We start from the raw sequence: 16,835 nt of genomic DNA, 5'->3' as shown, positions 1-16,835 counted from the left end.
GGCTATCTTCCCTCACAAATCTCAGTTCTGATGCAGGATCTCAACCTGAAACATCGACAATTCCTTTCCCTCCACAGATGCTGCTTGACACACTGAGTTCCTCCAGCATAAGACTAAAAGATATAGAAGCAGAACTAGTCCATTCAACCCATTGAGTCTGCTCTGCCATTCAATCATGGCTGTTTTTTTTAACCTCATTCTCCCGCCTCCTCCCTGTAACCCTTAACCTCCTTACCAATCAAGAACCTATCAATCTCTGCCTTAAATACACCCAATGATTTGGCCTCTGTGGTGACAAATTCCACAAATTCACCATCCTCTGACTGAAGAAATTCCTCCTCGGCTCAGTTTTAAAGAGGCATCCCTTTACTTCTGAGGCTGTGCCCTTGGATTCTAAATTCTCTTACTAATCGAAACATCCTCTCCACATCCACTCTATCCAGGCCTTTCAGTATCCAATAGGTTTCAATGAGATACCCCCTCATCCTTCTGAGCTCTATAAAATACGGGCCCAGAGACATCAAATGCTCCTCATATGTTAAGTCTTTTATTCCTGAGATCATACTTGTGGACCCTCGCTAGGGCCAGCACATCCTTCCTTAGATACAGGGCCCAAAATTGCTCACAATATCCCAAATGAGGTCTGACTAATGCCTCATAAAGCCTCAGCACTACATCCTTGCTTTTATATTCCAGTCCTCTCAAAAGGAGGGCACATTGCATTTGCCTTCCTTACTACTGATTCAACCTGCAAGTGAACCTTGAAGGAATCCTGAACTAGGACTCCCAAGTCCCTTTGCACGTCCGATTTCTGAATTCTCTCCCCGTTTAGAAAATAGTCTACATGTTTATTTTTCCAACCAAAGTACATAATCCCACACTTCCCTACGCTGTATTTCATCTGCCACTCCTTTGCCCACCTTCCCAACCTGTCCAAGTCTTTCTGCAGACTCCCTGCCTCTGTGACACTACCTGTCCCTCCACCTAGCTTGGTATCAACTGCAAATTTGGCCACAATGTCGTCAATTCCTTCTTCCAGATCATTAATGGTTAATAATCGTTTGTTGCTTCAGATTGCAGCATCTGCAGTCTCTTGTCTCTCCACAGATCTTTTCTGTTCTTCACTTCTCCTTTCTCAATGTCTTAAACATGTTTATTGCTAACTTTTTACAGCTCTGCTGAAAGGTTTCGACCTGAAAAGATTAATTCTGTTCATATCTACATAGATGCTGCATGACCTGCAGAATACTTCTTGCATTTTCTATTTTATTTCTGATTTCCAGCGCGCGATTCTTAGTGTTTTGAGTTACTGTGTTACTGTTGCTAATGAAAGCCATCATGATTACAATTAGTTATCAGCACAGTTTCAATAAGCAGTTGGCAGTACTGAGGGAATTAAAGTTTGGATTTCCATCCCCTTCCCTTGGGTTCTTCTCTACCCCCTTCTCAGGCCTTTGGGATTCTCGCATCTCACAGGTTCCCCTCTTTCCCCTCCTCTGTTTCCTTTGGATTCCCCTTTTATTCATCCTTGGGTTCTCCCTCCCTCGGGTTCCCCTTCTTTCCCCTCCCTCTGACACGCAACTCACTACTTCCTCTGTCATTGGGTTCAGCTGTTCTTCTCATGAGGATTTTGGTTCTTGGAATGTCTATCAACAGGTACTGACTGAAACCCACAAACAAAAACATACCCAACCACAGGGATTTAGCCTGTTTATGACAATTCAAAGACAGAGATACAAGAGAATCTGCAGATGCTGGAATCTATGACAATTCAAACAGTATTTGTGGATCAAATGTCAGGTGATCACTCAGCAAGTCGTCAAATGTCATGTGTCACACGGTCAGGCCTGTAGCTATAACAACCAAGTTGTAGCATGTGCCAAAAACAATTGTGGGAACATAGAAGAGTCCCAAGATAACAAATGGCAGACTGAGACACATTCTGACAAGGACAAAAAACCTTGAACATACTCAACATTGTAATTCTCTTTATTTGACAGCAAATTTGAGCCGAGTTGATTTGCAGGTTATCACTTGAAATAGCCCCATTTTTGAATGCAAAAATAAAGTGCTGAAGGAACCCAGCAGGTCAAGCAGCATCTGTGAAGGCAAATAGATGGCCAATGTTTGAAAAGTACAGCACAGGCGTAGAGAAGAGTCAAGTCCACCCTTGCTCATAGCACCCTGCACTGCAGTTCAGCTCCCTCCAGTGGCCACATTCATTATCACACCAGGAAATGACCATGACTTAATTGCTTTTTATGAAGAGAAGATATTCTTGTTTAGTGATCTAAGTCAAGGTCAAAGTCAAGGTTATTGTCATGTGCACAAGTACATGTATGTACAGGTGCAGTGAAAAACTTACTTGCAGCAGCGTCACAGGCACATCGCATCAGATAAGCAGCATTCACAAGAAAAATATCAATTAAACAAATTATACACAATTTTTACAAGAAAGAACACAATTAAAACAAAAATATCCATTTTACTGCAAAGTGATCAAAGTGCTCATAGTGTTGCTGTACTGTAGTGATTAGGGTTGTGCCAATTGGTTCAAGAACTGAATATGCCTCCTGCCCCAATGGTAGCTGCGAGAAGATGGTATGGCCCAGATGGTGGGGATCTTTGATGATGGATGTTGCCTTCTTGAGGCAGCGCCTCATGTAGGTACTACTGATGGTGGTGAGGGATATGCCCGTGATGTATTGGGCTGAGTCCAGCACTCTCTGCAGCTTCTTACATTCCTGTGCATTCAAATTGCCATGCCAGACCATGATGTAACCAGTCAGGGATACTTTCAAAAGTACATCTGCAGAAGTTTGTTCGAGTATTCGGTGGACAAGACGAACCTCCTTAACCTCCAAAGAAAGTAAAGACGCTGGCATGCCTTCCTTGTGATTGCATCTATGTGCTGGTCTCAGGACAGGTCATTCAATATGTTCATGCCCTGGAATTTAAAGCTGCTGACTCTCTCCACTGCCAATCCCCCAATGTAGACTGGTGCATGTTCACCCTCCTTCCTCTTCCTGAAGTCAACAATCAGATCTTTAGTTTTACTGATGTTCAGCGAGAGGTTGTTGTTGCAGCACCACTCAACCAAGTGTCCTATCTCTCTCCTGTATGCTGACTCATCACCACTTGTGATTCTTCCAACAACAGTGATGTCATTGGCAAATTTGTGTATGGCATTGGAGCTGTCCATAGCCACACAGTCATGTGGGTACAGAGAGTAGATCAGGGGGCTAAGCACAGAGCCTTGAGGAGCACCTGTGTTGATAGTCAGCAAGGAGGAGATGTTGTTACCAATCCTCACTGACTGAGGTCTGCTGGTGAGGAAGCCGAGCATCCAGTTACAGAGGGAGGTACAGAGGCCCAGGTCTTGAAGCTTGATGATGAGTTTGGATGGGGTGATTGTGTTGAACGCCAAGCTGCAGTCGATGAACAACAGCCTGACGTATGAGTTCCTGTTGTCCAGATGGTCCAGAGCAGAGTGAAGAGCCAGAGGAATCACATCTGCTGTTGACCTGTTGTGGCAGTAGGCAAATTGAAATAGATCCAGGTCATCTCTGAGGCAGGAGTTGATTTGTGCCACAATCAACCTCTCAAAGCACTTCAGTGCGGTTGATGTGAGCGCTACCAGACAGTAGTCATCAAGACAGGTCACCACGCTCTTCTTGAGCACCAGTACATTAGATGCCTTTTTGAAGTGGGTGGGAACCTTAGACCGCAGAAGCGAGAAGCTATGTGCCAGTAATACATCTATAGCTTTTTTTTTGATCTAGGTACCATTGAAAAATTAAAAATAGTATTCAGTATAATGCTTGGCAAAAAATCAGTCACAAAATAATTGTGAACGCTTAACATTATTCAAATTAAGACAACTTTAAAAATTCTGCAGTCTATAGTTAATATTTTGAGTGCACATATTGTCTAAAAGCAGTTAAAAAATTTCTGTTCATTTTGTATTTTCGTCTAAAATTTAGCTGTGGGTAACTTTTTGCATTAGCTTGGGAGAGCAGAATATTTTTCCAATGAGATTGGCATGAAATTTCCAGGGTACTAATGGGGAAGTTTTGTCATAATTGTGGGAGCAGCACTGAGGAAACTCCTGGCCCCAGTATTTCCAGGTCAGGCGTCACAGAGGATAAACTCCAAACCCAGAGATCCTACAACAGTCCTGAGGAAGGGTCCTGACCCGAAGCGTTGACCGCCTGCTTTTCTCCACGGATGCTGCCCTGGCCTGCTGAGTTCCTCCAGCATCATCGTGTCTTTCGTCTAGTTTCCAGCATCTGCAGTCCTTTGTTTCTCTTCCTACCACAGTCTCCCTGATGTGGAGTTGCTAATTGTTTTCATGATGGTGGGAAACGAGGTGAAGATTATCAAACCTCCATCCGCTCAACTTCCATCAACATTATTCACAGCTGAAGGGGGGCTCCCTACCTCTGGGCAGTGCATGTAACAGAGTATTTGTAAGATGTATTTTCTATCCCTACTGCCTCCTCCTAGACATTGCCTGAAAGGCAGATGTGAATTTAGAGGGATAAGCTAACACATTAACAGATGCCATTGAAATCCTATTGGTGTAGCATTTTATTTCAGTCTTTGAACTTTACACCTACTGTCATAATAGTTGCTGAGAGGCTGTAATTTTCTGCCGCTTTTCTGTCAAAGACATTGCGCTTCTGTTGAAGATTTGTTTCTATCTTCTTGGAAGAAGTGGAAGAAATAATAAAGAAGGTGTGGGGCGTTGAGGCTGCGCTCCTGATGTAAAGCACTCACTCACCCTCACCATCACAGCAGGGCCTCTCTAGTCTATATTTAACTGAGGAGCTGTGATCTTGGAATCTGTCCCATCATGTCCTGTGCTTCTGCTTCCCCAGTGGCTGTTAAGATATCTTTGGCAGTGTGAGGATTATCACACTGGACTAATAATACATGTCCTAAAATCTCAGCATGGCAAATCATGGGCACCTGAATCGCCTCAATTTAGTAGATTATGGATCACGTACTGGGAAATGGAATTAGTATCCATAAGTACTTGATGGCCAGTATGGACAAGGTGGGCCAAAGGGCCTGTTGACTCTATGGTTGTATGACTCTATGAGATGGAATTTTAAAACATCCAGTAGAAATATGACCATGGTAATTACTGTATTATTACCATGCCTCACCAGGTCAGTAGTTTCCTTCAGGAAAAGGGATGCCATTACAGAATCTGGCCTACAATATGAAGCCCGTCTCAGGCTATTTGATTGACTCTTGTTACATGTGTAATTAGATATGGGTAATAAATATTCCTCTGTCAGAGATGGTCAGATTGCAATATACTGTACCTCTATGGGTGAATACTGGCTGTTGATTGATGTCATCCAGAGCTCTGCTGCCTATATCATAACTCCCACCAAGTACCTATCGCCCTGTCCTTACTGATATTATTGGCTCCATGTAAAGCTAAGTCCTGATTTTGTGTTGGCAGAGTTCTCCACATCCTGTAAACAAATACATTAAAGTAAAATCACCTGATGTGGCCTGGTTGTCAACCTTTGACTGATGATGTGTTTTGTATTACTTTAGGAAAGTTGTCATGTTCACTACATGTTGCTGTTTCATCTCAGGGAACTGATGGTCCAAACAAAATTTGAGGTAATTTCTGTTCTTCAAGCCAGAAAGGATTCTGATTTTGGAACTTGGGTCAGAATTTTGGAGAGTTGCTTAAAAATACTATCGATTCAGCTTTGAGGGTTCACTTCATAGCTCACTTCAGAGAATTTTCTCTGCTATTGTATCCTTCTGCATTCACAGATGGGGATGGTGGTGAGGGTGGGTGTGGGGAATGGATGGAGTCAGGCTTAAATAAAAAGTGAAAAGAAGACACAATGTTTGTTCTTTGTGCAAATGAGTGAGTGGGATAGCCGTTATTTCCCTTTGAGTTTGCCTAATCGACAGCTGCGGGAAGTTGGTTGGGAAAGGAATTTTGCACCAGAGTGTCCATCGCTGTGGGCTCAAGGGCACCTTTTGCAGCACTCAATAACATGCATGCTACCTGCAGGAGTTAAGATCAGATGCAGAGCTCTGCACCTAATGGAATCTAATAAAGAAACATTACCCTGCTGCATGATGTCTGAGTCATGCACATCTACTCCAAACTTCTGTTAGCTTGCATCTTGTTATAGAGCCATGGAGAGATCCAGCACAGAAACAGGCCCTTTGGCCCATCAAGTCCATGTTGACTATCAGTCACCCATTTACACTGATCCTTTATCCGGATGCATCATGGCTTGGTATGGCAACTGCTCTGTCCTTGACTGCAAGAAGCTGCAGAGAGTTGTGGACACAGCCCAGCATATCACAGAAACCAGCCTCCCCTCCATGAACTCTGTCTACACTTCTCGCTGCCTTGGTAAAGCAGCCAGCATAATCAAAGACCCCACCCACCACGGATATTCTCTCTTTTCTCCCATTTCATTGGGCAGAAGATAAAAAGCATGAAAGCACATACTACCAGGGTCAAAGACAGCTTCTATCCCGCTGTTATAAGACTATTGAATTGTCCCCTATTACGATAAGATGGACTCTTGACCTCACAATAAACCTTGTTATGACCTTGCACCTTGTTGTCTACCTGCACTGCACTTTCTCTGTAACTGTAACACTTTATTCTGCATTCTGTATTGTTTTACCTTGTAATACCTCAATGCACTGTTGTAATGAGATGATCTGTATGAACAGCGTGCAGGGCAAGTTTTTCACTGTACCTTGATACAAGTGACAATAATAATAAACCAATTTACTCTGTCATCTTGTCACTTTCAAACAACTTATCTGCAAAGATCATTTACTGTGATCCGGCTGGGCTTACATTCTGTGGATATGTCTCTCAGTGGGCTTATGTTCCACCTCTGCATCCAGATGTCACCCAAGAGTTTAATTCTAAAAAATTAGGGAGGCTTCCTCTCTGTGACATGCACAAGAAGACCCAGTGGAACCAGAGCAATAATGGATCTGTGCCACCAGCCTCAGATATAGACAGATGTTGGACATTCCTCTGATGAGTTCTCTGGAAACCTACCTTGTCTTTCAGCTCCTAAAGTTCAGAAGGAATTCCAAAGGAATACTCTTTCCACCTGCAGGGTCTGGTGCACATTACAAAGACTGGTAGGGATTCCGTAAAGTGTAATAGTAACCAAAGAAGCCAAATTCCGAAGCCAATTCACTGGGAGGTATCCACATGTAAACAATTAAAGGAAATTACACTGGCTAACTTCAGGGCATTGTGATCTTGGTCTTTCACAGAGGTACTTCATGTTGCCATGTGGCAGCTGGTTTCAAGTTTCCTCACTTAGATGTGGTTGGTTTAATGAGTGAAGCAAACCAATTTCCAGAGGAAACAAGCTCACCACCGGACTTACATAGGCTTTACATGGAGCAGTATGAGTATCTTTCGTCCTAGCACAGACTCCTTCCACGGGCAAAGATCCAACATCAGGGAGCAAAATCCTCTCTCCCTACTTTGCATAAATACTTGTGTGAAGGAAGTGGATTTTGAGGCCCACAGAGCCTCAGTTAATAAACAAGCCTCATTCTCAGACTACTTAGGCATCTGTAGTTTTAGATTGTTTCTCTATAAAGAATGCTTAGTCTGGGAACACCTGTATGAGGCTTTTCACTGAGGCACGGTAGTGTAGCGGTTAGCGTAACACTATTACAGCGCCAACGACCCGGGTTCAAATCCGGCCACTGTCTGTAAGGAGTCTGTACGTTCTCCCCGTGTCTGCGTGGGTTTCCTCCGGGTGCTCCGGTTTTATCCCACATTCCAAAGACGTATGGGTTAGGAAGTTGTGGGCATGCTATGTTGGCGCCAGAAGCGTGGCGACACTTGCAGGCTGCCCCCAGAACACTCTACGCAAAAAATATATTTCACTGTGTGTTTTGATGTACATGTGATTAATAAAGGTATCTTATCTTATCTCATCTCATCTCATCTCATCTCATCTCATCTTATCTTATCTTATCACTGGCTCAGTTTGATATTCTTCACAACTTGAATCTTCAATATCTCTTGCTGAAGGAAATATTTGATAACTGCCTCCTGTTAAGGGAGACCAAGATATATGTTCTTGGTTTCAGCACTTGTGTCAACACAACATTCTCTAACAATTAGGTTCTGCACCAAGCCAGTAAAATTATGTCCTAGTTTGAATCACAGTATGCATGAATGCTTCAAACACAAACCTGCTGGCCTGCAACATAATGCAGTCATTCAACATGAGCATTCCTAGATGGTCAAGCTTCACTAATTTTGTTGGAAACTGTAACAGCATAGAAAGCAGTTTTAAGTTAAAATGTTAGTTAGATGAGTTGGACATCAAAGAATTAGCAACACTTTCATTGCAGTGGAAGAGAAATGGAGTTTTACAATGGATCACTTAATTGTAAATCTTCCTTTTTTAAAAAATAAAATGGCCAATTACCTGTCATCTCATGGTAAATGGCCCTGTCATCTCATGGTGCCTGGACAAGGAGCAGTGGAAACCCGATTTTGTTTGGCTGGTCCTTTTCCTTTACTGACTTCATCTTCTATTTTATGTCTCCTACCAGGAAGGAAGTCCAGTCAACAAGAAAACCACTTCTTTGTAAAGAATATATCAGGTAGATCTGCCACCATTTATTAATGAAGGAACTCCTCTTGGTCCACCAGATTCCCATTGCTGAATGCTTTCTTCAAACACTTTGGCTTTAATTTTCCTTCCAATAATTACTAAACTTGTAGTTGGTTTATTTCATTCAGTCCAAAACTTTACTTACTCTTTCATTAAATTCATTAATGGGATGTGGGCCTTGCTGGAAAGGCTGATGTTCAATGCCAATCCTGAGTGCCCTGAGAATATGGACAGTGGAGGCAGGCTTGGAGTGGTACAGTCTATGTGGTATTCTTTGCAGTGGTTTGATACAGCTGGGTGCTTGATAGGCCACATCAGAGAAGAATTAAGTCAACCACGTTGGTGTGGGATTGGAGTCACAAGTAGGTCAGACCAGGTAAGGATGGTAGGTTTCTTCCCTCAATGATACTAGAAGATGGAGTAGGTTTATTGTCACATTTACTAATGCCAGCTTTCATGTAATTTCAGAAATAAAAACAGTAATTGCTGGAATTGCTCAGCAGTTAGGGAGTAACAACCTGAAACATTAACCATGTTTCTTTCTCCACAGATGCTGCCCAACCTGCTAAGCATCTCCAGCACTTCTTGTTTTTTTTTCAGATTTCCAGAACCTGCAATTTTTTGCATTTGGCTTTCTAACTTCAGATTTGTTGAACCACAGTCAAATTTTCATAGCACTATTGTGAGTTTTGATTCCATGGTCTCAGGACCATTAGTCCAATAATCTCACCACCGCACTAATATGCTAAAGACTTAATTGCTTTTGTTGTGATGATTGTAGACGTATTTTTGCTTCATGCACTCTTTGCCTCTCCTGGGCCTGTACTGATTTCCATAAACTATCAGCTCACATTTTCATATAGGCAAGTAACAGGAAATTCTACGGCTTTTTTATATTTACCAGAAGGTTTAATTATGAGGCAGATGATACAAATTTGCCTTTTTTCCCCGGATAACAGAAGATTGAAGGGAAATCTGATTAAGACATTAAAATAATTTAATGGAATAATTAGATATTCTTTTTGTGGGGGAAATCAAGAAAAAAGGGTCATCAACTTAAAATTTGCACCATTCAAGAGATAAACCTTCCTTGTGCAGGAGAAACCTAGCAGTTCCTTCCTTTAAAAGATGATAACTGTTGGAACAAGCAGAGCCTTCACAGCAGGAATAGAGAAATTTCAGTGAAGAAGGCTATCATGGAATATGGAAGATAAATAGAGTTAAGGAGCAGATCAGCCCTGATCCAATGAAATGGCAGAATAGGCGAGAGTCAGAATCACCTATTCTTTTCATAATGTTCTAATAGTGGTCTGGATGTGTGGTTCACTGTGGAGAAAAATACTGAAACTTTAAATTAATTTATATAATAGTAATTATTATTGCATTTAAAGGAAATATTGCTTAAATTTATTGTGAAGCATATCTAATAAATAAGAACTAAAATAGTAAATTTCCTGGGGAGTAAAAAAATCTCAAGCTTGAATTACACATATCATGACAGAAATAAAGAGGTCACACTGAATGACAAAATTTTATCATTACTGTTTTGTAATGTTAATTTTACTGGCGTACATGGATGGTTTCTTTTTTTTACAGATCCATTATATAAAACCATTGGTTCAAAACTTCTTGTTGCAGAGCGAAACAAAACAGAGAGTGCTGGAATCGTTCAGCAAGTCAAACAGCATCTCTGAGAGGAGAAACTGCTGCTGGTTTTTAAGTTAATGCTAACTTGACAACTTTGGTCTGCAACTTATCGCAAATATTCCCTCTGTTCCCTCCACTCTGCCCCTTTTTGCCTCTTCATTTTTTCAGTTCTGATGAAGGGTCCTTGATCACAAATATCAGCTCTGTTTCTGTCCCCAGTGGAGCTGCCTGATGAGCTGAGCACTTGCAGCATTCTCTGCTTTTCGTTTCAGATTTCCACCATCTGCATTTTTTTTTGCTCCAAATTGTTGAGGTAGTAGTTACCTTGACAGAGAAAAAAAACAACTCTTAAACCAAAAGAAAAGTTAAGAGTTCATTTATATGATATATCATGGGGTTTCACAAGTTTTATCATAATTATTTTTAGGTATATTTGTTCATTGAAACAATCTTGAACAGTTGAGTGTCAGTTTGACTCAATTCGTGGGCCCCTTGCCTCAAGGTCAGAAGCTCTACTATTGGACAAGTAGAGTTATCAGTTTCAGGGAAAAGCCGCCTATAATCTGGTTTGAATTGGCTTGTGATGCTGTTTGATGTTGAGCTTATGTGGCATTATTTGTGGTGCTACACCGTGAGAATTGTTAAACCATTGGTCTGAGTGCCTGCGTCAGGTGACATGTGAAAATATTAACTTGGATATCTTTCCCCCTTCATCTGATACCAATAATATCCAAAATAACTAATCATTCATTTAAAGCTGTTTTTAACTTTCCCCTTAGACTGTACTTTGTGAAGAATTGAAAATGACAGGGTTGTACCCATCCTGAAATTATCTTGTTTATTCAAAGCTCCTAAGAAATCACTTCATCGCTTCTTGCACTTTATCCCTTGTCTATGTTGTAATTAAGACTCATTGCACAAACATCTACTCCAGTGTTTACTTTTAGATAATTTGGGCTTAACTTTAACTTGTGAGTGCATAGGTTTAGGAGCTGGCAGGTTGGGTGTTTAAATTCACTGAAGTGACAGTGTATTTGAAAGTAACCTTCAACTCATTGATTTAAGCATTTACCCAGACACATAAGGAAGAGTGCAAGCCAAGCCCTTTGGGCGTAGCAAATTGCCATTTCTACTATGTTATTCACTCAATTAGAGGGATAATATGAGGACTTTGGAAGGTTAACTGGGTGTTATAAAGCTTTTTGCAACTTGCCAGTGAAAATGAGGCTGGTTCACAATGTTAAGGTAAAGAATTAACTGGCAGATCTGCCGATAAAGTAGTGTGACTTCACACTTCTTGAGTGACATTGTGAAACACATGTTTCAACAGCTAACCTTGAAAAGCTTAGAGACAAATTTGACAACTTTGCAGCTGAGATCCCAAACTTTGGTGATGACGGTACATGAATTGCGCTCTCTGGTTCCCAATGGTGACAGTTAGTGTTGGGGCTGCCCGAATTGGAAGAAGATCACAATGAACAATTGCAGATACACCAAGGGCAGAAGGAGGCTCATCACATACCTGCAGCTACACAGGAGCTGAGGTGAACCCCCAAATAGGTGCAGTTGGCAGACAGACATATCAGCTAGACCAGGCCATACCACAGAGGATGTTTCCTTGACACATCCAAGTGCCAGAGCCTTAGAAGGTCCATACTTTCATCTTCTGGAACAGTGCCTCATGTGGAGTATTTCTTATATCCACAGTTTCCTGAGGATATAAGAAATTGTCCTCATTATTCTTACCCTAAGCGTCTGTCCATGCCTCGACATTTGCAGGATCTCTCAGTTGTCATCCCACTAATGAATAAGGCAGGTGATCAATGATTTGTTTCCCAGGGTTGGTAATCATGAGAAAAGTCCAAATGAGCAGCTGCTCTGGTTTACAGCTCTGGCCGGCCCCTGACAGATGTGGGCAGTGTGTGCCACCTGCAAATAGTACGGCAAGTTACTCATCCAGGCTAATCTGACAGCATCTCCCAAACCTGCAACCCCAGCCACCAAGGATAAGGATAGCAAGTATATGGGAATGCTACCACCTGCAAGGTTTTTCTCCAACTTGCACACCTTCCTGACTTATTGTTGTTTCTTCATCATCACTGGAAGAAAAATCCCAGAACTTCCTACACTACAGCACTGTGGGAGTACAGTCACCAGAGGAGCCATAACAGTTCAAGAAGGTGGCTCACCACCACCTTCTCAAGGGCAATTAGGATGGGCAATAAATGGTGGTCTTGCTGGAAATGCCCACATTTGGAAAAATGAATTCCATAGGAACGTGCTGCAGATAGGCTTTCTAATTTCGATTGACTTAAATGGAATCATATTTTGGAAGCTGAATACAATACAAAGTAGAGGACAGAAAGGGATACAGGAAAAGAGAATTCTGGGTGTTTATATGTATCTTTTATTTAAAGTAGCAGGATAGCAAATGTGGGCAAAGAAATAGAAACATAGAAAACCTACAGCACAATTCAGGCCCTTCGGCCCACAAAGCTATGCCAAGCATGTCCCTACCTTAGAAATTACTAGGCTTGCCCGTAGCCCTCTATTTTTCACAGCTCCATGTACCTATCCATGGCAGATGGAGTTTAACCCGGATAAATGTGAGGTGTTGCACCTTGGTAGGACTAATGTCAAGAGGCATCACACTCAAAAGGGCAAGACCCTTAACAGTGCAGAAGAGCAGAGAGACCTTGGGGTGCAAGTCCACAGCTCATTGAAAGTTGCTACACAGGTAGATAGGGTGGTAAAGAAGGCTTATGCTTTCATGAATTGAGGTATTGAGTATAGCAGTCAAGAAGTTATGATGCATCTCTATAGAACTTTGGTTAGGCCACATTTAGAGTATTGCATGCAGTTCTGTTCACCTCACTATAGGAAGAATGTCGAGGCCTTAGAGAGGATGTAGAGGAGGTTTACTTGGATTCTGCCTGGATTAGAGGGCATGTGCTATCAGCAGAGGCTGGACAAACTTGGACTTTTTTCTCTGGAGCAGCGGAGGCTGAGAGGTGATCTGTTGGAAGTGTATAAAATTATGAGGGGCATAGATAGGGTGAACAAGAAATATCTTTTTCCCATTATTGAGTGATCCAATACCAGAGGGCATGCATTTAAGGTGAGAGGGGGTAAGTTCAGAAGAGACGTGAGGGGTGCATTTTTTACTCTGAGAGTGGTGGATGCCTGGAATGCGTTGCCTGAGGGTGGTGGATGCAAGTTCATCGGGGGCTTTTAAGAGAGGCTTGGATGGGCACATCACTGAGAGGAAAATGGAGGGATATAGGCAATCTGTAGGTAGGAGGGATTAGCTACGTTGGTACAACATTGTGAGCCGAAGGGCCTGTTCTGTGCTGTACTGTTCTATGTTCTATGTAGATTGAGAAAGCAGTTAAATAAAACATATGGGGTCCTGAGCTTTATAAATAGGGGCAAAGAACACAAGGGTAAAGAAAGCATGATGTACCTTCGTAATGTCTAGTTTGCCCACAACTGTAGCATTGTGTCTGGCTGTGAGTGCCACATTATAGGAAAATGTGAAGGCTTTAGAGAGAGTGCAGAAGCAACTTAATAGAATGAGTGCAGGGATAAGGAGTTTTAGTTTCGTTGGTATGTGGAAGAAGCTTGTATTTCTATGGTACGGATCTATAGGTGTATTATATCATTTGTAGGTATGGAAAGGTGAGGCATTTGAATACAATCTCATTCTACTCACCGAGTCCCCTCAATCCACTATTCATGACGTCAGTTCCAGTCCCATTTCATTTTTTTTCAAATAAAAGTGCCTTGTAAACTATGTGTATCTTATTAACTTATAAATATAGAAGGTTGAATTGTGGAGGAGGACTCAATCATAGTGCTCAAAAGGGAACAGAATAAACAGAAAAGTAAATAATTTGCAGAGCTATGGGGTGAGAGTATGTAGTTCTAGCTGCATTGCTCTTGCATTGAACTAGCTGAATGGCCTCCTTCCACGCTATTACCTTTCTTTGATTCTATGCCACAATGTGCAAGTTTGGTGCAAGCAACCAAAGATGAATTTCCACTCCAGCCACTCTTTACATTCTTCTTCCAGTCTTCTTTAGACCTGTGTTGCTTGCACTATTTCCCAGACTGGAGGAATGGTAGATAAGTTGGGCTGTGTCTGGAGCATTGCATTCAGTTCTGGTCGCCCCATTTTAGGAAGGATGTAGAGGCTTTGGAGAGGGTGCAGAAGAGGCTTACCAAGATGCTGCCTGGATTAGAGGGCATGTGCTATAAGGATAGGTTGGACTAACTTGGGTTGTTTTTCTTGGAGCGGCAGAGGCTGAGGGGAGACCTGATAGAAGTTTATAAGATTATGAGGGGCATAGATAAAATAGACAGCCGGATTCTTTTTCCCAGGGTTGAAATGTCTAATACTAGAGGGTATGCATTTAAGGTGAGAGGGGGCAAGTTCAAAGGAGAAGTGCGGGGCAAGTTTTTTATGGGTGCCTGAAATGCACTGCCAGGGTTGGTGGTGGAGGCAAATACGATAGGGGCATTTAAGAGGCTCTTAGATAGGCACATGAATGTGGAGAGAATGGAAGGATTTTGACATTATGTAGGGAGAAGAGATTAGTTTAGTTAGGCGTTTAATTACTAGTTTAATTAGTTCGGCACAACTTCGGCACAACATTGTGGGCCACAGGGCCTGTTCCTGTGCTGTACTGTTCTATGTTCTATAAGTTGTACATTTGCCATCAACAAAGCTACCCTGCAATTGCTTACTTAGAGTTGTGAAGGGCAACCCATGGTGTCTCACCCTTGGATTTTCATTCCCTTGATGTGGAGTTGAGGCATTTGAATACAATCTCATTGTACTCACCGAATCCTTGCAATCCACTAATCATGATGTCAGTCCCAGTCCCATTTCATTTATTTTCAAATAAAAGTATCTTGTCAACTATATGTACCTTATTAACTTATAAAAACTATTACCATTGGTTTAAACAATAAAAAGATAACCCATTTAAAAATAATTTAAAAATCACAGCAATTGAAACACTAAAATGGAGTGAAAAGGAAAAAAAGCAAAAGAAAAATGTTGCCCCATCACCAGACCCCCCAGTTCTAGATTCTCCTACAAGAGGAAACATCATCTCCACATCCACCCAATCAAAACTCCTCAGGATCTTATACATAAAGTGTAAAGGCTTCAGCACCAATCCATGAAGTACACCTCTTGCTGCATCTTGCCAACCAGAGAAAGACCCATTATGTTTCCTCTCCATTTCCTGTTAGCCTCTAATGTCCTACAGCACAAGTTACAAGCTTTCATTTTCTGTAATAACCTTTGATATGCAACCTTAACAATGCCTTTTAGAAATCAAAGTACAGTACATCCACTGGAGTCCTTTATCCACAGCATGTGTTACTTCTTCAAAAAACTCTGCTAGATTGGTTAAAGATAATTTCCCTTTCACAAAGTCAGATTAACATACAGGCTCCACGGCTGGGCTTCATGTAGAGTTCAGTGAGAAAGTAGACTAACAAATTTAACAGCAGCTGTCACTCAGCTCATCTGTGTAAATCCACAATGGTTACTGACTATGCCCAGAACAGTTAGGCCCAGTATCTAAATCTTCTGACTTTTTGAAGCTTTAGACAAAGGCATTTGCAGTCTGGTTTCAAGGTTCACTCTGCTCAATGGTAATTTCCTTAATAATGGAATAAATCACACAGTAACATAGAGTTATAGAATAATATAGCATGGTAACAGGCCCTTCGGCCCAACTCGTCCAAACTGACCATGGTGCCCACCAAGCTAGATCCAATTGGCTGTGTTTGGTCCATATTCCTCTAAACCCCTTCTATCCATGTACTTATCCAAATGTCTTTTAAATGTTGTTATTGTACCTGCCTCAAACACTTTCTCTGGAAGCTCATTCCATATAAGCACCACCCTCTGTGTGAAGAAGTTGCCCCCTTTAAATCTTCCACCTTTCACCTTAAAAATATGGTTTTGAATTCCCCTTCCCTGGGAAAAAGACTGTGTGTGTTCACCCTATCTGTATCCCTCATAATTTTATACACCTCTATAAGGTCACCCCTCTATCTCCTATGTTCCAAGAAATAAAGTTTTAGCCTGCCTAACCTGGCCCTTGAGTCCTGGCAACATCCTTGTAAATCTTTTCTGCACTCTTTCCAGTTTAATGATGTCTTTCCTATAACAGGCCAAACAAAACTGTGCACAATACTCCAAGTGCAAGTTCACCAAGATCTTGTACACTGTAACATCCCAACTTCTATACTCATTGCCCTGACTGATGAAAGCTAATGTGCCAAATGCCTTCTTCACCACCCTGTCTACCTGTGACGCCCCTTTCAGCAAACTATGTGCTTGTACTCCAGGTCCTTCTGTTCCACAACACTCCCCAGGGCCCTGCCATTCACTGTACAAGTCCTACCCTGGTTTGACTTCCCAAAATGCAACACTTTGCACTTATCCGAATTGGAATTTGCTAGTCCTCGGTCCACTTTCCTAGCTGGTCAAGATCCCCCTGTAATTTT

The 16,835-nt window shown here is 41.9% G+C and overlaps 1 protein-coding gene across 2 annotated transcripts in view; it reads left to right on the top strand.

The window, feature by feature from the left end:
* The window catches only part of kl (klotho), a 59,173-nt gene that overhangs the window by 32,822 nt on the left and 9,516 nt on the right, over positions 1–16,835 (top strand). The window contains exon 4 of one of the 2 annotated variants that reach the window (XM_052026762.1): positions 5,575–5,643. The exons of the other annotated variant lie outside the window; for it this stretch is intronic. Coding sequence (XP_051882722.1) covers positions 5,575–5,643 — 69 coding nt within the window. The remainder of the gene's footprint in view (positions 1–5,574; positions 5,644–16,835) is intronic. 2 annotated transcript variants of the gene reach the window in all.

The sequence above is a fragment of the Pristis pectinata genome, chromosome 11 (assembly GCF_009764475.1).
Source record: "Pristis pectinata isolate sPriPec2 chromosome 11, sPriPec2.1.pri, whole genome shotgun sequence".
In the NCBI taxonomy this organism is placed as follows: Eukaryota; Metazoa; Chordata; class Chondrichthyes; order Rhinopristiformes; family Pristidae; genus Pristis; species Pristis pectinata.
The sequence above is the reverse complement of the archived record's forward strand: the minus strand, read 5'-3'. Positions and strand labels throughout refer to the sequence as shown.